This window comes from Miniopterus schreibersii (genome assembly GCF_964146895.1).
Source record: "Miniopterus schreibersii genome assembly, chromosome: 21".
Taxonomy (NCBI): domain Eukaryota; kingdom Metazoa; phylum Chordata; class Mammalia; order Chiroptera; family Miniopteridae; genus Miniopterus; species Miniopterus schreibersii.
The window spans coordinates 7,406,892-7,428,267 of record NC_138123.1 but is presented as its reverse complement, the minus strand read 5'-3'; the positions used below and the strand labels follow the sequence as shown (position 1 = coordinate 7,428,267).

At 46.3% G+C, this 21,376-nt stretch overlaps 2 protein-coding genes across 10 annotated transcripts in view; one reads left to right on the top strand and one right to left on the bottom strand.

Annotated features, from left to right (window-relative positions):
• ENAH (ENAH actin regulator) overlaps positions 1-21,376 on the top strand; it is a 168,902-nt gene that overhangs the window by 18,576 nt on the left and 128,950 nt on the right. The gene's annotated exons all lie outside the window — the stretch shown is intronic.
• On the bottom strand, positions 2,010-6,334 carry SRP9 (signal recognition particle 9). The gene is made up of 3 exons (XM_081124259.1): positions 6,107-6,334; positions 4,690-4,758; positions 2,010-3,162 (listed from the first exon to the last, which is right to left on the bottom strand). Exons 1-3 carry the CDS (start codon positions 6,176-6,178, stop codon positions 3,043-3,045), a joined length of 261 nt encoding a protein of 86 aa, XP_080980385.1. The 5' UTR covers positions 6,179-6,334; the 3' UTR covers positions 2,010-3,042.

The window sequence follows — 21,376 nt, the reverse complement described above, 5'->3', positions numbered from 1 at the left end:
CGATAATTCATTCCTTTCATTGATGAGTAGTATTGCTATCTGTGGATATCTACAATTTATTTATCCAAAAACCTTTTGGACTTTTGGGTGGTTTCTGGTTTTCGGCTATCCATGAAGACGGCTACTATGAACATTTATGTACAAGTCTTTGTATGGATGGTAGATATATGCGAAACTTTTAAAGAAACTGCATTTTCCAAAGTGGTTGTACTAACATTCCCAACAGCAGTGTATGAGTTCTGGTTGCTCCATGTCCTTGTCAGCACTTGGGATGGTCAGTCTTTTTAATTTTGATTCTCTAATATGTGCATGGGGGTGTCTTGTGATTTTAATTCACATTCCCTTAATTGATGTCAAGTATCATTTTATGTGCTTACATGCCATCTGTGTATCTTTAGTGAAGCGTCTCTTTAAGTCTTTTGTGGGCTTTCGGGGGAGGGGTTGTTTTTCTCTTTTATTGATTTGAGAGAGAGGATAAGAGAAAGACACATCAATGGGTTGCCTCCCGTAGGCGCCCCAACCAGGGATTGAACCCGCCACCTAGGCAGTCGAACCTGCCACCTTTTGGTGCATGGGACAGCTCAAACCAACTGAACCATACCGGCTAAGGCGTGGGGTTGTTTTCTTATTGAGTTTTGAGAATTCTTTATGTTATGGTACAAGTTGTTGGTCTATGACTGAGTTTTTACTTATTTATTTATTTATGTTTGAAGGTATGTCAGTATGTCAGACTTTAGAGTTTTTATTTTTAAGACAAAAAGTTCACAGGCTAGGTACCTGAAAGAGGGAAGCCAACCCTTTTACAACAGAGAACAGCAATGTCTCATGGGTTCTGTGCTCCAAGGAGAATGGATATTGAGAAGAAAAAAACAAAATGAAATGATTTGAACTGTACCTAGAATCTCATTACTAGTGACTTCATTTGGATTACCTGAGTCAGCAGCGTTTGATCAAATATATCAGAAAACAGTTTGCTAAAAGCTAATCCATAAAAGTGTGATTACAGTGTCCAGAAATACTTTGATTTAAAAATTGAAGTATACAGCACTGTGATTTTCAGAATATATTATAATTTGGTGTTTTATTATTGATATGGTCTTAAAGAGAGTCAATACTTTTACCACTTATCACCACCTAGTTCTCCCAATAACTTTATTTTGTACAGACATAAATATAAATAAACACAAGTTTTAGATTTAAGGATTTTAATCCCCCCTAGCCCCCACAAGAACACTCTCTGAGGGCAATCTTATATTTCCCAACTGCAAAAAATGGCATTTAATGATAGATATAGCTTGGCAAAATAGGCAGACATTACCAATAAATAATCGTTCAATTAAAATGATCAGAAATCTTAAGAGCTGGCGACTTACACCCTTTCCCTTGAAAAACAATCATAATATAATAATAGCTACCGCTGATTGAGCTTACTGTGTTTCAGGCACTGTGCTAAAGGTTTAACATGGATTATGCCATTTAATCCTCTTGAAGTCCTATGAGTACTACTGTTAACTCAATTTACAGAAGAAAATGGAGGCTTACAGAAGGATCTTGTTTAAGGCCACAGAAGTAGGGGGTAATGGAGACAAAACTGCAACCCAGGCAGTCTGCCTCGGAACCTTTGCTCTTAACTAAGCTGCTGTCAACTACAAAGGACTCAAAGAGCCCAAGTATAGTCCCTCCCTTCCTGACTACCTTTGTAAAGGAGCGTTAGAAAGTAGAAGATGTAAATGAGAAAGAAAAAGGCCAAAAAAGCCTCGTGATATCACTAATTGGGGGGAGGGGAACCACAAACTCAAAAACCCTACACTTACTTCCTTAATTCGATTACTTTCCTTAATCAAGAAAAGAACCTTGTCATCAACATACAGCTCGGAGAAATGTAAAGTGCTAAGAAACAAAATTTACTCACAGTATCATTAGGCTCACTTTAGAATATATGAATACAGTATATGCCAGTCAAGAAATCAGTAATTCTTGTGAAGTTAAAAACTTTAAGAGAAACAATATATATTCATGTAATATTTTATTTACTGATCTCTGAAACATCTCAAAATTCATATGGCTAATGGAACTTTCCATATTAAAATGCTGCTCAACACGACAAATTCCTAACAAATATTTTAATGTAGGAATCAACATGTGAACATTACATTAGGTGGTAAAATTCAGGTTACAAATACAAGATAAATATCAAATAATATCATTTTTCTGGTTTAATGGAAACAACAGTTGTGACAGTCACACTTAACACCCTGGTTAAATAAAGAGAGATACGGGCAGGGGTGTCAGAGAGGTATGCAAAGATTTAACAGTTCACATAATCCTTAGCTCTTCTGAGAAACTCTACATGGGAAATATGTGAGTAATGTCCTGTAACATGGTGGCTTCAGGTGATCAGTGGTCATTCTGTTCATGTGTTTTGACCACTAAAAACTAGATTCAAAGTCTGCTCAACAAGCTAGTAATACTATGAATCCCTTATATTCAAAAATATAGTTTAAATTTGGAAAGTTCAAGATAAAGCATACTTGTTTTCATAATTACTTTTAGATATAATTGAGACTATACTACTATACATAGTTAATTCTAGTTACCATATTTTATATTTATTGGTCATCAACTGCACAAATGTCATGTCCCAAAAGAAATCTAGCAATCCAGCAAAATGGTTACATTTAATTTCTTTGAAAGACAAACTAAACTTAAGGAAGAATAAGCTTTTCTTGATACTGCATTTTCAAATTATTGATATAAACTTACCAAAAGAAATGTATATTTTTCCCAGCATCAAATAATCTGTAGAAAGTTCCCAAGATAGACTCATTTCTTGTTCCATTTCCAAAAATAAATAAAGGCATTCTAACTGAAAGCATTTACATTCCTAGCTCTCCAAAGTAAACATTAAGAAACAAAATAAAAAATGATCTCTCAGCTTCTGAATAGCCTACTTAGTTACATTAAGTTTTTTCTGTTCCAACACTTCCTCAAATTCAAGTTATTTACTTCCTAAGAACAGGGCAAAGAGTCACTTCAAACCATTCAGTCCGTTTCCATGGCAACAGTGCGGGATTCCTTGGCTACCATAAGTCGCATCAGTTGACTGTGGAATTTCTCAATCTTCTTTACATCCTGAGCTTGGTCTGTTCTATACACCAAACACTGTCAGAAATTTTATAAGAACACATTAACTATGTACAAGTAGGTTAACAATGTGCCAGAAGTATGACTGGGTAAAAATCTGAGCCTTTGCTACCACTGTTTTGCTCTACTCTCTCTGGAGGTCATTCTAAGAAAATCACTCTCAAGTTCCCAGGCCTCCATCAATTACATTCCTTAAATTTATCACTGCTGTGGATAAAAACACTGAAGGAACTCTATCAGAAGCTTCTCAAAAATGATCAGTTAAGTAATATGTTAAATCCTGCTGTGGTCTGATGAAAAGACTCACGTCTTGAGCCTTTAAATAATATAGAAAAGACAGAGGTTAGAGGGGATGTGAGGGCAGAGTTTATGTTGAGTGATGAGCCACTGAAGGTTTTTGAGGAGGGTAACAATCCAGTTTGCATTGAAGGATGAACTGGAAGCAGGTACACAGTCAGGAGACTATTCTAATAGTCCGGGCGAGATCCTAAACTTGAGAGAGTAACGGTAAAGACGGAGTGTTCATGACAGAATATGAATGAGGGAGCTCGAATCGGTAATCCCCAAATGCCTAGAAAAGTGTACGGGACTTACCAGAAGATCAAATACTGGTTTTTCAAATGAAGCAACAGTGGACATGAGAATGAGGGAGAGAAGGGACCACAGCCAGTTTGAGAAGAGATGATGACTTCCACTGGAGACAGGCAAATTTTGAGGAGTATTGAGGTTAGGATACTCAACTTAGAGCGTCAGGAAGTCAGAAAAAAATATGAGCTAAATGTACAAATTTGAAAATAGACATAGATACAGGCAGTATTGGACTTAATAACTGAACAGATTACACAAGGGGTTTAAAAAGACCACCAAGGACAGAATTCTGGAGAATCCATATTTCTCGGGGCACTTCAGTAGAGAAATTAGCAAAGAATGAAACAGAAACATATTAAAGAAAACAAGACAAAATGGAGCCACAGATGCCAAAATAATTATTTCCACAACAGAGTGGTTTTTTGTATCAAAAGCAGCAAGGAAGTCACGTAAGGTAAGAACTGATGAGACTGCTGGGTTTGAAAATTAAGGAGCTGCTGCTGAGCTCGCACCAAGAGCAGTTTTGGGGGAACACAGCATGTAGAAAGCAGGTGGCAGAGGGTTAAGGAGTGAATGGAATGTGAGGAAGTGACATGAGTGAGCAAACAGGAAAGGAAAGATGTAACTATAAAACCTGTATCTTGTGTTCCAATACCATCATTTACCTCTCACATGCCTATAAGAAAATCTTTATCCCCTTATATCCAGTTTTGGCCTCTGCATACCTCTTGATTAAGGTCTGAAGAGAGCAATTATTAAACTACACCTGACATACTGTCTTAATAAAGCAAGTTAAATTAATTCCCCAAGAGCCTATAAACGTAGTGTCTTGAATGTGGTGCTTGACTTTGGAATGAAATGCAAAATAAAAATCCTAACGGGTAATCTGCAATGTAAGTAATTTTAAACAAATTATTAAATCTGAAAGTATGCACACACAACAAAATGTATACTTACAACTAAGTCATCTGTTACTTTCATACACAAACTCCCATCAGAATGCCTATATTTGAGAACCACACGTGCCTGAAAACAAAAATACATATTTAGAAACAGTGAAGTCAGAAGATATTTCTCATAAATAATTTAGTCTTCAGGTTGGCTAAAACGTTCCTGTCAGAATTAATAGCCAAAATGTCCAAAGTCACCTTTACTGTAAACTTATTATTGAAATGAGGTAGAATACAGCATTTTACTCCATTCCTATTGCTACAAATTTTTTTTTTTTTTTGAGACTTAAGGTGGTTTGGCATTTCCAGCTAATACAAACATATACTGAAGGGGATCAAAGCATGTCACCTCAAAATAAGCCCTTTTGGGATAAGGACTGTTTTGAGCTGAAGGCAATTAGGGCTGTTCCCTTTCTGGCTAAAAGCAGGACACAAATTAACCTCTGTAAAGGTGACATAACTGTTCTCCTCTCCTTTACCAAGAAGGGTTCTTATCTGCATAACCAACTGTACTAAACAAAAAGGGCTACTAGACACACTCAAAAAGACATCCAAACAGAGGAGCCAGAAATCATGTCACAAAGTACTCAATTTGAAAAACATCTAATTCATTTCATCACTTAATATTATTGTATTACTTTATTGTACGAACAAAACACAGTATTCTACAACTTCCTCTTACCTATCAAGGTTTAAAAAAGCTGGCAGGAGTTTTAGTCAACAAGGAGGTGTTTTTCAAGTAATTTTTAGATATGACAATAAAATAAATCTTAGCTTTTTCATAATGACATAGTCTCTGACATCCACTTACAACAACTTCTCTGGGGGTCCTTGAGTGAATCCACAAGCCTCCTAAAATTGTTTGGAAGCCTCTATGTTTAAGTGCATTTTGCCGAGAAAAGGGTGCAACCACTCTCACATTCTCAAACGGGCACTGATCTCTTAACGGATTAAGACCCACTATTCTAAGGGGTGTAGATGCCTCCAAATGGGGGTTTGGGGGCGGCAAAACATAATGACCGCTTTATTTACACGAGGTACCCCGACGGCCCGGCGGTACAGGAAAGGGCAGCAGGGCGAGGGACAGGAAGGCGAAGCTGCGGGGGGCGGGGCCCTGCCCTTAGAGACACGTAAACCGACAAAACTCCTACGGGGACCTCGGGGTCGGGGCCGGGGAAAGGCCGACGGTAGCGCTGCTCCGGGCCCTGAAATGGTCCCGACTTTTACCCATATCAAGGCCTCACGGGGCCGCTTAGCAGAAAGGAGGCAGGAGGAACAATGGGGCTTGGCGGGGTCCGTCTCTGCTCAACCCCACCACCTCCCAGGGTGCCGAGGAAGCTCCGGAGAGACATCTTGACCTGGGGCCGGGGAAACAGGCCCAGGCCCCGGCCCCGGCCCCGGCCCCGGCCCCGGCAGCCATTTACCTTCATAGGGTCGGCGAGGTAGAGTTTCTCGGCCGCGCGGCTGAACTCCTCCCAGGTCTGGTACTGCGGCATCGTGCGCCCGCGGCGGAACCGGAGAGGGAGGCGAGGCCGGGACCCGAGGCGGCGCCACCCGGCCCACCTACCCGCCTACGTCCCACCGCCTCCGACCGATCCCGGGACCCGGCCTACCAAAGACGGGGGCGCCGCCTCGCACCAACGCCTCGCTTCATTGGACGGCCTGAGCCGCCCTTGCCCAATGGGAACTAAGGTTGTTGCCAGGGGGCGGAGCCCCGAGCCTGTGGCTCTAGGAGCTGGCCCAGAGAAGTCGAGAGCAGGGAGACAGGTGGCTGCTCCCACAGCGCCCCCTGGAGGGCTGGAGGAGCGTCTGCCCCGCCGCCCTGTAGGCTGGACTTCAATGGTAACAGAGATTGAGCGGTTCCGTGACAGGCGCTGCAGAGACGAGAGCGGAGATGACAGGGTCCAGCTGTCACACCCACAGCCTAGGAAAGGAGGGGGGAGACATAAACACGAGAGGGCAACCGAAAACTTTTTTTTAATTGCATTGATTGGGGTGACATTGGTTAATAAAATTATACAGGTTTCAAGTGTACAATTCCATAATCCATCATCTGTATATTGCATCATGTGGTCACCCGCAACTGAAAACTTTATATCATTTATATCGGGTCAGTGGAGCACAAGAACCATCACTTGCGGGCCTGGGGGGGTGCTAATCATGATAACACAAGCTGAATCTCCATAAACACGGCGGATGGTCAACAGGTGGGAAAGGAGGGGAGGCGATCTGGGCTCATTTTCGGTCTGCTGTGTACTTGATGTGACAGGTGTTTAGGAAAGAAGTCGTATCATCACTTATGCCAGGATAAGTAATTTCAGCTTTGTCCTGCAGGCAATGAATGGGGAGACATGGAAGGGTATCATTCTTTAATTAAGTTTATTGAGGCCTATTTTACATACAATAAAGCGTTTTCGTCTTAAACGCCCAGTTTGATGCATTTTGACAGATGTATCCACTGGGTATATACCCATATGCCCAATACCACAATCGAAATACAGAATATTTCTTCATCTCCAAAATATTCCCTAATGCTTCTTTATATTTGATCTCCCCACCCCTACCCCAGGCCCCAGACAATCACTAATCTGCTTTCTGCTACTGTAGATTAGTTTATCCTGTCCACTGAGGGCTTTAAGCAGATTTGCATGTTATAAGGCTCCAGCTGCACACCAAGCCTGGCAGCAACAGGGAGACCTCTCACAATGTTCTTGCAGTGATACCGGCATAAGAGACCACGGATCTGAAATAAGGCATTAGCTTAGGAATTGGGAGGAGGCTACAGATTTGAGATTTACTAGGTGAATGATTGGGTGTTGGGGATTCAGGCAAGGAGAGTCGAGAATGACTCTTCAGCCAGTGGAGGTGGTGGTCATTGATACAGGGAAAAAAGAAGAACAGGTTTAGGGGGAGACTGGGGAAGACAATTCCAAAAACCTGAAATGCTCTGAAAAACCTAAGTATCTTTGGTGGAAGGCTTCACCTGACCTCTGGCGAGGTTGATTATAGTCTTGATTTGTCCTACTCGGTGTGTGTGATTACAGGGTGGAGCTCGGTCTCTGTAATATTTGGCACCACATTACCTTTCTGGGATTCCAACAAGCTGTGAATTCCCAAACATATGTGGCCAAGCCCTGGCTGGTATAGCTCAGCTGGTTGGAGCGTTGTCCCTTGTTCAATTCCTGGTCAGGGCACATACCTAGGTTGTGGGTTCAATCCCCAGTGGGGGTATGTGGGGGAGGCAACCGATCAATGTTTCTCTCATATGTCAATATTTCTCTCTCTCTCTCCTTTCCCCTGTCTCTAAAAAAATTAGTTAAACAAACAAACAAACAAACACATGTGGCCCCAGGATTTTGGATAAGGGAATATGGACCTGTGCCAGCTCTCCTTTATAGGTGATGAAAAAATCCAAGCCTGAGAAGTCAATTATGCTAAACAGGTTGGCACCGGACTTTGCTCTCCCCTGTCTAGCAGGTGGCAAGCCGGCAATGTTAATCACAACAGGAAGTGGTAGGATTCATTTTAATTTTTAGAAAATGTAACTAGTGGCAATATGGGAGCTGGATTGGTGGACAGAGCTCCAGTGTAAGGTCACCTGTTCTTTTCCCAGTGTCCATTGCCTCTGTGGTTGTCTTCGTGTCCTTGCCATCCAATCCCATTCCCACCATGGTGTCTTCCACTCTATCTACCCCCAGTCCCCCAACTGCAGCTCCTTTCACTGAGGCCACCAGTTGCTCTCAGAGGTCACCGTGGACCTTTGTAGTGCTCAACCCATCAGCCAGCTCTCAATCCTTTCTTGACTAGACTATTCAACTGCATTTGAGGCCACTGGCCACTCCTTTGTCCTTAACACTTCCCAGGCCCTTGGCTTTTCTGGTCCCATTCTTTTACTTCCTCTCATCTCTGGCTTTTCCTGCTCTGGCTCTGTCCCGGCCTCCTCTGCACCCCCTGGTCCTTCAGGGTTGGCTCCTGAGGGCTCAGACTTTGATTTCACCCTCTACAGCCCTTCCTGGGTTCTCACTTCCACCGCCATGGGGTACGAGTCGTAGGTTTCTGCTTAGCCCAGTGTTCCTCCCAGAGCTCCAGATTCATACAGCCAAACACCTGCCTGGCCCTGGGCTCACCCCAGAGATCAATTCTGGGAGTCGAAAACAATTTCTCAGCAAGTTGAAGCAATTTGTAGGCACTGAGCATGATGCCTTCGCTTTTACTTATTTTAGTATTGCCGTTGGCAAAGTATTAGCCACTCATATTCTCTATTTGACTTCCAGGAATTCAATAACTATGTACTGCACACCTACTGTGGGCGGGTCACTGTGTGGGGTGAGTGCTTACAAGCTAACGAGGCAAATTCACAAATACCTGCCATTGGAGACAGAAGACCTGTCACAGTGAGGGAGAAAGCAGTGTCATCCACAGGGCTTGGCAGTGCCCTTGTTTCTTTCCCCTCTCCCCTATCTTTTCCCCAAGGAGGAAGGTTTTGTTGTTGTTGTTAAGATAGAGAAAAATGACCGATTGTTTTTGAATTCTGCTTGAAGCTTTTTGTCCCATTTCGTCGTCCTCAATTGTCTTCTAAAAACTGTCAATGCCATAGCTGTCCTAGACTCAGAATGAGCGTAGGTTCTTAAATGAATTCTTATATTAATAATTGGAATCATACCCACAGTTGGCATGCCAGGAACGTTTGCATGCGTTGAGTATTGAGGGAGCCCACTGTGTGCCAGGAGTCAAAGAAGCCCTGTTCCTCTGGTCCCTTCCCAGGTTTCATGGATTCAATGCCGAGCAGTCAGGGTGAAACAAACCTGGTAAGAGTAGCCGGCGGAGAAACCGGTTTGCACAGTAGTTGTGTCCAGCGTGGGGAGGGGAGGAAACCTCAGGGCATTCTGACCTCGAGTGGGTCTGGGGCAGCTTCGGCCCAGCGTCCAGCGGAGGGCAGTGTCGTGCAGACAGTCGCAGGGAGACAGGCGGCCCTGGGCTATTTGGGGAGGAAATGGTCCCCCGTTTCCCCTGGGGAAGGTGGTGGGCATGGCTACCCTTTGCTCAATCTCTTCTTTTCCAGACAGAGCCTCGGCTCTTATTTGATCGCCAGGAGCTTCCCAAGCAGTTTAGTTCATTGCTTACGTATTGAGCACCTACCTTTTCAGTGTCAGCCCTGCCACCAGGTGTGCAATAGGGAAAGCAAAGGTGTGTGCAAGGTGTGCACATGCTGCTGAGAGCGGAGGAGCGTGCAGGGGTGAGGCAGGCTTACAGATAACTGAGCTGGAGGCAGAAATGGGCACTCAGGGGGCACCGACACAGCCGGCTGAGCACCCTGGGGATTCAAGCATCCCCTGCCTTCCCAGGCGTTTGGGGGTGGGGGCGGCACTGTATGAAATGCCCCCTGGGGTGTCTGTGGGAGCAGCCCAGAGATGACCCCCAGGGATCCACATTCAGCTCCCCCAGATTCAGTGATCATAAGCCCTGGAGTTGCCTAGGGACAGTAAGGATAAAGACTACCTTAAGGCTAGGGGTGGGGTGGCAAAGGGAGGAAGGGGCAAAGTCACATCTTCCCAGAGCCCCGCTGAAGGGGGTCAGCGATCAAAGGCTGTGTTGTGTTAGCACCCCCATGCCACCCGCACCTAAGGCATCCCCCGGGTGCTTCTCAGAGCTGCCTCTCTGTCCCCTTTGCACCCCACTCCAAGAATGCTGACACTTCCATACTTTGGGCAGGTAATGATCCCTTTAAGGTGAAACAGATTGGGGCAGAATGAACACACCTCAAAAAACAACAGCGGAAAAAGCCTTGTTTTTTCCAAGGGTGTTGAGAGAGAACAGGCTCCGTTGGAGCCTCGGGGATGGGAAAGGCCACCCTCAGCGCTGCCTCCTCCGGGGAAAGCTGGGTCAGGCCAGGTCACACACTGCCCAACCCTGGTGCCCAACCCCACGGTCCTGGGGCCAAAGGACAAAGGCGGGGGGGCCCTGAGATTCCAGAGGCTCCTGGCTTGTTAGTTTCATCTGAAACTGATTAAAATGAAATGCAAACCCCAGTAACTGGGAAGAAAAGGTCAGGATTTTACCCCCACCTGCTCCCCTCCCTCCTCAGCACACTGTGCTCTGGCCTGGGTCCCGTCGCTGCTCAGATTTCCCACATGCCCATAAATCCCAGAGAATGGCCCCATTGTAGAGAGACAAACCAAAATAGCAGCATCTTCTGTTCTCTGCCTTAGGGAGATTCGCTTCAAACCCCAAAGTCCCAGATGTGGACGACAATGGACGTTGTTGTTGCAAATTAGTGATCCTGGAACAGATGAGAGGCAGGTAGTCGGAAAACAGCCAGTGTGATGGGTTGGGCTGGGGAGTGAGAACAATTAGGCAGTCAGTCCATTAACCCAATTAGCCCTCACTGGCAGGAATTCTGTTAATCACCAAAGACGGCACCGTGGGGAAGGGGGGAAAGGGGACAGCCAACAGGTGGAGGGTAATGGGGCCTGAGAGGTGTAGAAGTGGGGATCGAGGCTGGGACCAACGCACTAGGAATAAAAGTCCAGCTATTTCTAGATTGGTAAATGCTATTTTTATCATTTTTGAAATGCTCTGGGTTTTTTTTTTTAAACCATGCCCTGGAGCATTTGGATGAATGGTGTCTGCGTTAATTAATAAATCAGATGACATCTCTACTCAGCAGCGGGCTCTGCTGTGGAAACTCTCCGGGTGGCCTGAGAAGTGGTGACTGTGGACTCTTGATTGATCACAACTGTCATGTCCTCAGTCGTTCAGTCCAACAAGGCAATCAACATGTCCTGAGCATCTACCTGGTACTCACTTGGGTTTTGTGAGGGGAGAGGAATGAACATGGCACGCAAAAGGTGATGTCTGTACGCACGGCTAGGTATAATAAACAGTCTTCACAATCAAGTCACAAAATCCTGCTGAGCAGAGAAGGGTCAGGTTAACCGAGGGTGGGTATCTGAAAAAGCTGCACAGAGGACCTGGATTTTGAAGATAAAGGTCAGATTATGATAGATGGAATGGCTTGGCTTTTGGATATAGAGAGGATGTGGGCAAAGGCACAGAGACACGCTTTTAGGGAGCAGGTTCAGCCCTTCCCTAGTGGGAGGTTGGGGTCCCTAAAATATGGTGGGCTTAGTGGCAGAGATGCCTAGCATGACCTGTTGGGAAAGAGGGCATTGGAGTGAGCAGTGACACCTGGGAACGTGGTGAGCAAGGTGTTCCCACCCTCCCGTCTTGACTTTCTTTTTTAGAGGCCACAGGTAAGGGACTGGCCTGGGAGCTTAGTGTGGCCACCTGGGGTTGCAGGAACCAGGACACTGATACCCACAGCCTTCATAGCAGTCAGTAAAGGGAAACAGGGAAACCTACCAAGCTCAGTGCACTGGGTGACTGTGGGAGGACAGATGGAGAAGATTAGCCCAGCCCCAGGGGAAATCACGGCTGATTAGGTGCCCGTCCTATCTCCTTCCCCTCTCAGACCTGGGAGCCATTGTCCTCCAGGTCCCCCAGCCTCTCACTCCATTATCATTGTCCCCACACGTCATTGGACGCTCACCCACTTTCTCTCCTTTGCTCTATTCCCTTCTCACCTTAGCCTGCCTTCCAGCCACTGTGAAAGAGAAAAACAGTAAAACATGCGAAGCTTTTGTCTTCAGGACAAAGATGAGGTGTCCTGTGTCTCTTGTGTTTGACCAGTTGCAAGCCAGCGTGTCTGGTTGCTACAGTTCCTGCTAAACTTCGCTCCCCTTTATGCTCTGTCTTCAGGGATGCAGGGCCAGGAGGGCAGACGCTGACCTTTGAAACCAAATACCAAAGGCAGGACCATGCAGACAGTCCTGCTCGGTCAATATTTGCTGATGACCAGCAGGAGACATATGAAGAAACTACCTCCCACCAGTTTTTAGGAAAACATTCTTCTTTAATCACTGATCAAAGGAATTTCTGCATCTCCAGAGATGTCTCAGGCATATATGTTGAGATGTATGGAACTGTCGTATACATAGGGGTCTGGGCTGGGAAACATGTCCATCTTGGCTTCTGGACCTCCTTTCTTCTGGGTATGGGTCACCAACACCCTGATGGGCACAGCCTTCCTTTTTCTATTTCTGATTTGAAGCCACCCAGGCTCCTGGAAGGCCCTCCCTGCTTCCCTCCCTCCCTCCATGCAAGACTGAGATTGTGTCTGTGTGTGAATGGATGGGTACTCGACTCTCTCTGCACCCAACCACACAATACCGGCCTGTTCTCAAAGCACTAGCTCGAAGTCACTCCAGCTTCTTCTCAGGTTTCATAACTGCTCAGGAACCTGGTCCTTCCTGCCCTAGGGCTGCAAGGATGGAAGCCAAGGAGATGCCCTCCTGGCTGGTTCGCCCTACTCCCTGCTCATGCAAGTCCAGACCCCTGAGGCGACTGGGGTTTTGGAGGCTGACTCACTATAGTGGGGGTCAGAGAGAGCCTCCAGCTGCAGGCATCCTTCAGGAGTGAGCTGTGTCTTTTCCAGCTGGGAAGAAACAACAGATCTCAGGCTCACCCATGGGCTGAGGGAAGAAAACTACTTAGGAAGCACAAGGAAATACCAAGTGGTGTGGTGCCTAGAGAGCTTCTCAAAGTCCCCATGAGAGGTCCTGGCCTATCTCCCAGCTCTGCTCAGCTGGGAAGCCCAAGCTCAGCTCTGAACAAGCCCGGACAGAAATGGCAGTGGAGCTCACCCTGACCTTGGAGCTCCCACTACAGGCACAAACAGGCCTGTAGGAAGCCTCTTAACTTCCTGGGGTAGGGGGCTAGTTAGGGCAAGTACCTATTGATTGCTGTGTCATTTTCTGGTGCAGTTCCAGTTGGCCAGTGCCACCACCTCTCCTGCATCCAGATGCAGCGGCCAAGGGAACTCAAGGGAGATAGCTGCTTTGAAGCTCAGGCGTTGAACTCCTGTGCCCTGTCTTGGTGTCAGGAAGCCTTCCAGCTGCTCTGGACCAGCAGAGCCTTCTCCCGCTGACTTGGGGCTTTTTGGATCAGGGTGTTGGTAGAGCAGAGTTTTGGCAAGAGCCTCCGCAGCTGCTGCCAGGGAGATAATGAGACCTGGTAATTGGTTTGCTTTTTACTTTTTTCAAGCAACTGCGACGGTGGCTGAGAGAAGACCCAGAAGAAAGTTGGTCTCCAGGACCAAGGCTGCACTATCCCCCCTAGTCCAGCACTTCCTGTCATGCTTGCCTTGCATCTGTCTGGCTGTTAAATGATTCTCTCCAGCCCATATTGCCCCCAACACAGCGATGAAAGTTTACCACACCCAGGTCCATGCTCACCCAGGTCCATGCTCACCTAGGTCCATGCTTACTGGGTTCCAGGCTTACCCAGGTCCATGCTCACCCAGGTCCATGTTCACGCAGGTCCATGCTTACTGGGTTCCAGGCTTACCCAGGTCCACACTAAACCTGGTCCACGCTAAGGCCAAGCATCTTGGAACTTTGAACCCAAGTGTGATCTTTAGATGGAGTTACCCAACTCTGGCTCCTCCAAGAGATTCTATGAGGACTGTTGCACAGAACTTCATTTAAGGTTTTGTTTCTGGGCAGAGCTGACTCATCAGTTCCCCCAGATAAGTTTGTGCTCTGGGTGGTTTCCAGGCCCCCATCCCTCCAGTTGGCCATTTCTCCCAACCAGATGGCTCTATTAGATCTCAATTTGCCACCCTTTGTTGTCACATGTTCTGGATTTGTCCCAACCTGAGCAGCTGATTCACTGGGACGTTCTGGGGAGTCCTCACCCTGTGATTCCACCTCTTCACATCAGCGTCGAAGCTTCGGGGCAGATTTCTCATATGGGGAGCCTACTAATTCTAAACACACACAAAAGTGTGGTCCCTGGAGATGGAAGGTGGACCTCAGGCTGAGGCCCCAGGAACTCTGTCCTTAGGAGCTAGTTCTGCCTTTGGGAGGGCTGGTTCCTCCCACCCCATCCAAGGATGGACTTGGTTGCAATCAGTGATGTGTTTTTGCGGCAGTTAATACCTTGGGTCGCAGCAGAGGAAAGAATTCTTGACCAGTTTGATCTCTGAGAGTTTCGGTTTCAACAGATGGCTTCCCTCTGGTTTCCTCTTTTCCAGTTACCAGAACATTTATTCCCTAGATAGTTCCTGAGCATATACTGTGTGCCAGACACTGTGCTTAGGGCTTGGAAATAGGGAAAGATGCTCTTGCCTTCCAGACTTACTGACTAATGTCTGAGACAGGCAGGCACTTTCAACAGAGTGAGTGAGCGTGGATGTCACACAGCGATCACGAGCCCAGACTCGGGCCAGACCGCCCGGGCTCATGTTCCCACCCGCAGCGTGGACTTGGGCAAATCACTTACCACTACGGGCATCTGTTTCCCCATCTGTAGGGTGAGAAAAATGATGATCCTGCCTTAGCGTTTTGTGAGGATTGAATTAGTGAATAGACTTAAAGTGCTTAGAACTGGCCAGGAGTTGTGAGCATGTGCCCATGGGAGATATTGTAAAAGCTGTAGCATCCACAGGACTAGTTAGATGGGGACGTAAGAGAAAGGACGGGTCATGTGCGAACCCCAGGATTCTGGGAGCGGGACATGTGCAGCCAGGAAAGCTGGACTTGAGTCTAGGGCCCCTACTATATCTATATAAAATCTTGAATAATTATGGCCTCGATCTGTTCCTTTGTAAAACAGGGATTTTAATATCTTCCCTTTCAACCTCATTGGGAGAAAGTAAGAGAAATCAACATTTGAATCTATTGTATACCAGGTGTAAGTTTATTCTGAGGATTGAGAGAAATAACATCAAAATGTGTTTATGTTAAAAACTACATTTCAAACTGTAAAGTGCAACGCCCAAGGTAGTTGTGGTTTTCTCTCTACTTTCTCCCACCCTCCTGGCCAGTAGCGCGGATAACTGAGAGGTGACGGGAAGAAGGCACTTTGGCCTGACGTTAACCGTAGCAGTACCGGCTGTGGTGCTGTTCCGCTTCCATGTGACTCACCAGATTGCCATTTATTTCGTCCCTGATCACTAAAGCTTTGTGACCCCATAGGAGGCTGGTGATCTAGGGGCACCACGGTGCAGAGAGGTGCGCTGAGCTTCTTAGGGAGACAGTTCCAGGGGGGATGTCATCAGATCGGTGGAGCACAGATCTCCCCCAGGTGACCCAGGTTCCTCCAGGTCCTGGAGGAGCTGAGGGTCCAGCTCCTGAGCTCGTGTGTCCTGTGTCTCTAAGCGAGAGCTTGTCAGTGGAGGTGGGTGTTGAGGTTCCCGTCCTTCGACTGAAGGGGGAGGCCAGCCTGGGGGGTAGGGGCAGGGGAGGGGCAGGTGGGGAGTGTCAGCCTTGCTGTTGGCTCACTGTCCCAAGCCGCCTTTCCATGTCCTGGAGACACTCTTGGCGAGGTTTCCGACCTTGCCACCGCGATTACAGGAGGGCTGGCCTGGGAACAGCGTGGGGGAAGAGGCCTGTTTGGGAGCCGGGCCAACACTAACGGGATTACCATCCGCTGCCCTGATAGCTGCCAGGAAGTTGTGAAATGAAATGTCAAGGACCCTCCAGAGAGTCAGGGAGTGTGTGGGATGACTTGGCCGAAGCAAGACTCTTTGGGGAAATGGGCCCGTTTCCGTGGCACTCTCTCAGTCTGTTTGAAGAACAGAAGCTTTTCCGTGGAGACCGGCACTGGGCAGCTGTCCTCCAAGCTGGTCAGTTCTTGCAGCCTGTGGCTTTGGGTGGGGACGAGAGATGGTCCCCTGGCGGGGGGGGGGACGACAGTGTAGTGACATGAAGGAATATGTGGGGTGAATGTCAGGGACCAGAAAGTGATTCCCTGGCTCTCTTCTCAGCCTCTCCCAGGCCTCTGACAACCCTAGACTATAAGGTCAAAAGGGGAAACCTAGGAACCTTTATCCGACCCTTTCAATGACGGGAGGAAAACACCCCTGAGCTTGTGGCCCATGTTTGTGGCTGGAGGCCCTGCCCGGTCGCTTGACCAATCTGAACCTCACGCTACTCTGCTTATCTTGCGAGGTTCTTATGGGGATCAGTGGAAACAATGCCCATGGAAATTCTTTGTACACTGTAAGTAAATGGAAGAAATTCCTCCAGGCACAGCATCCAGGGCCCAGAGGAGGTTAGTGGAGCCCTGGCCAGTGTGGCTCAGTTAGTTGGGTGTTGTCCCTGACACCGAAAGGTTGCTAGTTCAATTCCTGGTCTGGGCACATACCGGAGTTGGGGGCTCAGTCCCTGGTGGGGGGTGCGCAGGAGGCAGCTGATCGATGTTTCGCTCTCACATTGATGTTTCTCTCTCTCCCTCTCCCTTCCTCTGTCTCTCAAAATCAATAAAGAATCTTTTTTTAAATATATATATTTTAAATATATCTTTATTGATTTCTGAGAGAGGAAGGGAGAGGGAGAGAGATAGAAACGTCATTGATGAGAAAGTTGTCATTGATCGGCTGCCTCCTGCATGTCCCCTGACGGGGGACTGGGCCCATAGCCCAGGCATATGCCTTGACCGGGAATCGAACCACGATTTCCTGGATCCTAGGTCGATGGTCAACCGCTGAGCCACGCCCAGCCAGACAATAAAGAATCTTTTTTAGAAAAAAGAGGTGAGTGGAGCCTTTTGGGCCTGACTCTTTGGCTATGCCAGGCTAGCCCTTCTCCTGGAGACAGAGAGGAGACCTTTCCGTGGCCTTCTATCTGCCTCCCTCTGGTACGAGCTGTGGAGCTCTCTTGGGTGGTCTGGGGTCCTAGAGAAAAGGAGTTGGCAAGGATCACAGAGCTGACTGGTTTTCTTGTCGGGACAGGTTTACCTGTGGCCCCACAGTCACTGGTCTCCGGACAGCATGGAGGCTCCCAGTCCAGGAACCAAAGGGAGCCCTGTTTTCAGCAGGATTCATGTTTATCACATGACTGTGTCTTTACCTTTTATCTAGCAAGAGTGAGTAATCTATTTAGGATATTTAACCCAAACCAGACATTACCTCACTGGTGTCTTATCTAAAGCTGCTCCAGTCTTCCCATTAATTCCAATGACCTGGGGTCTCTTACCACGTAAAGTGGTCTAGGGAGAAATCCGTAGACTTTTTCTCTGAGTGAAGGGATTCACAGACACACATTTGAGACGCCTTCTTCTAGTATTTGTGTTCAAGCCCTTTCATTTCCCCAGTTAATGTCTGTTTTCTTCATTCTGAGAACATAGCGAAGGAATGAACCCCAGCCCATCCCCCAAACCATCCTGATTCTAATCAGGTTTAGAGTCCTATCTAAGGGATCTGAAGAGTTTTATGTGTGAACCGGCCTCCCAGGGAAGCATCGAGAAACACTAGCAGCAGGCAGACCACCCTCTCGGAGGTCAATGGCTGTTTCCTAACAGAAGAGAGGTCACAGGCTCTGTAAGCAGCTGCCAGAGGTACAGACTGAAGCAGGCATCTCACATCTTTTCCAGGTAGAGAAAGGCCTGCCTGTTTCCAGGAAAAGTACCTGTTGATGGGTCAGAATCAACCCATGGAATTGCCCAGGGCTTGTCTTCGGATAGGAAGGCCAGCTATCCCAATCCCAGGCCAGCCAATGGTACATCTGCGCTTTGTAGCAGAAAAATTGAGGCCCCATTAAAAACTACCTTGTATCTACAATCACTATATATTAGGTGATATAAGGGGGTAATTGTTAGTTTTGATAGGTGTTCTCGTGGCATGCTGATTACAGAAGAGAAGGTCCATAGTTGTATAGTGTTTACTGAAGTATACAGGAAAGAAACAACAGACAGGCTGGGATTTGCTTTAAAATATGTTAGCAAAAATAAAGACAAAAGGGATAGATAAATCAAGTGAGACAAAACCTTGCTAATAGTCAAGTCTGGGTAATGGGTAATGTGGTTTCTTTATACTGTTTTTTCAACTTTTGTGGTTGACTCAACATTTTTTTTGTAATAAAAAAATTAAAGACACTGTGAACGGTCTTAAAAGACAGCTATAGACTGGGAGAGGATACTTAGACCACATTCAACTGACAAAGGATTCCTACCCGAAATACATGAATAACTCTACAAATCAGTTAAAAAAATAAAAACATCAATGCCATAGGGAAAAAGGGCATAGACTAGAACGCGCGATTCCATTCCCAGAAGGAGAAACTTGAATGGCCAACACTCATTAGGAAAATGCAAGCTAGAAAACAAGACATGAATTTATGCCCATAAGATTAGCAAAAATTTGAAAGTCTGGCGATATCAAGTATTGGTGGAGATGTAGAGTTTAAAACATATGCTTAGCAACTTGGCAATGTGTTAGAAACATGTGTATCCTATAATCCAAGATGCTATTTCTGAATACGTACCCCCCAGAAAGTCTTGGTCAAATGTACAACCTATATTTGGAACACACACTTGGATGTCCCTTACTGTGTTGTTTATAATAGCTGACGCTGGAAAAAATGGAGAGATCATCTGTGACCTATTCATATAATGGCATTCTACACAGAAGTTAAAATGAATGTATTTCACATATGTGCATATATATTTAATATAACATTTATATAGTTTACATATATAAAATTATGGATGAATTTCCAAAACATAACATGAATTTTGAATGAAATAAAAAGAAAATTGCAAAAGAATATGTATGCTGTTACACCGTGTATATGAACCATTTAAAACACGTATCATAATATTTTTGGCTTTCTCTCTATATGTCCTTAGAATACAAAAATAATTACAAGGGCCACAGAGCAATCAATGGGAGGATAGTGCTTATCTCCAGGGAAAGAGATAATGTTTGCTTTTTGCTTTTTTTAAAGTTGGGGATACTGTTCTAGGTTTTATTTTTAATGGAGCCACTTTATTTATTGATTTTTAATTCATTGATTTTAGGGGGGGAGGGAGAGAGAGAAACTTTGATTTGTCGCTCCACTTATTTACGCATCATTGGTTGAGTCTTGTATGAGCCCTGACCAGGGATCGAACCTGCAGCCTTGACCTAGGGGCAACGCTCTAACCAACTGAGCTACCCGGCCAGGGCCTTTGTTTTTTTTCTTTACGAAAAAAATGTAAAAAGGGAGTCTGAAGCAAATGTATCAGAAGGGTGATATTTGAAAACCTGGGTGGTAGGTATAAGTGTTTATGATATTGCTGTTCTCAATACTAAGTTTCTAATTTAAAAAACAATTTCTTAATTGAGGTCTTAAGGCTCCTCCTTTCTAAACCCTCTCTTTCCCCAGGACTTCAGACCCCTTGACCCCCCTTCACCTCTGATCTGATTTTCCCAAATCTGATTTTCCACCCTGTGTCTCCCCAGCATCATTTCTGTCCCCATTCGCTTAGTGGCCGATTCTTCTCCTGTCTCGAATTCCTCATGCAATTCCGTGATCTCGACCACCGCTGGCCCAGAACAGCTTTCTTTTAATTTCCTGTTTTCTGCCAGCGGGGTACCCAATAAATGGTGCTTTTGTTCTCTGTGGTCCTTTCGACTTGTACCTCTTCCCACCGAGCTCACCATGCACAGCGCCGCCCGTTGCTCTTCTTCACGTTCTGCTGCTGCTCTTTTCCTCAAGTGCTGGCTTTTCCTCCCTGAAATATTATTTTGCATCAATTATTCAAAAGCTCAGAGACCTCAGCGTGGCCAACGCGGGCCTAAGAAGGTCCAACAGCCCGAGCCGTTTGCGTTTGCGTGCGACCTCGAAACCACTCGCTCACCTTGTTGCCCGTCGGTGGCTGTCACCCAGGAGGCGACAGGGCCGCACAGTCACGCTGCCTGTTTGCTGGTGTCCCTGCGGCCTGTCTTCCTACCTTCCCAGTCCTGAGATGCTTTTCCCTTCAAGCCCGGATCAAATGCCTTCTCCACAAAGCCTTCATCCAGCGCTCCCGCTGGACCCAGTCCCGCGGCAGGGCCCACGTGTCGCGGCCTCAGGTCCAGGCCGAGCTCTTTTCGTACAAAACAGGTCAAGAAGGCACCTCCCTTCCCCTCCCCCGATCCCTTCCCATTAATACTGAGCTCAGTTGCTTGGCAGACATCAGACATGCTTATCTCACCCGTATAAACGCTCGATCTATCTCCCCCCTTCCTTTCTCTCGGTTTTCTGCGGCGATAGCAGCTCAGCAGACTTGCAGAGAGGGTAGGGCGCTGTTCTCTGACTTTTGGCACAGACCCGATGAAAATGAGATTCTGTTAAGTATAATATTGTATCAATTCTAAGATGCACATTTTTTTCGCATTTGAATATCTGAAGTCAGGATGCATTTGACAGTCGGTGGAACCATTTTCTTTCTTGGTGGTATGTAAAAATGGAAGTGCATTTCATACGGATGGTAGCTAGAATTGGATGAAAGAAGGTAGAGGGAAAGGTATTTAAAATACACATAAGCCTGGCCAGCATGGCTCAGTGGTGGAGTGTCCACCTATGAACCAGCAGGTCACGTTTCGATTCCAGGTCAGGGCACAGGCCCGGGTTTCGGGCTCAATCCCCAGCAGGGGGTGTGCAGGAGGCAGCCGATCAATGACTCCTCATTGATGTTTCTCTCTCTCTCCCTCTCCCTTCCTCTTTCTCTGAAATAAAACAAAACAATAAAACATATACAATGCAAATAAACAGCGTTTACTATTTAATTTGAATATTAGCTATCAGTATTAAAAATGAGACTTTGGAACATTGTTCTGGGAATGCAGACTTTTGAGAAGATGGTCCCAGAACAGATTTTCCTGACAAGAG

Excerpts from the sequence above, each read along its gene's own strand:
- SRP9 (XM_081124259.1), bottom strand. The coding sequence starts at position 6,178 with ATGCCGCAGTACCAGACCTGGGAGGAGTTCAGCCGCGCGGCCGAGAAA. Across the intron at positions 4,759-6,106 it reads ACCTCGCCGACCCTATGAAG|GCACGTGTGGTTCTCAAATA; the intron begins GTAAATGGCTGC and ends TTTTGTTTTCAG. Across the intron at positions 3,163-4,689 it reads AAGTAACAGATGACTTAGTT|TGTTTGGTGTATAGAACAGA; the intron begins GTAAGTATACAT and ends AATTTCTGACAG.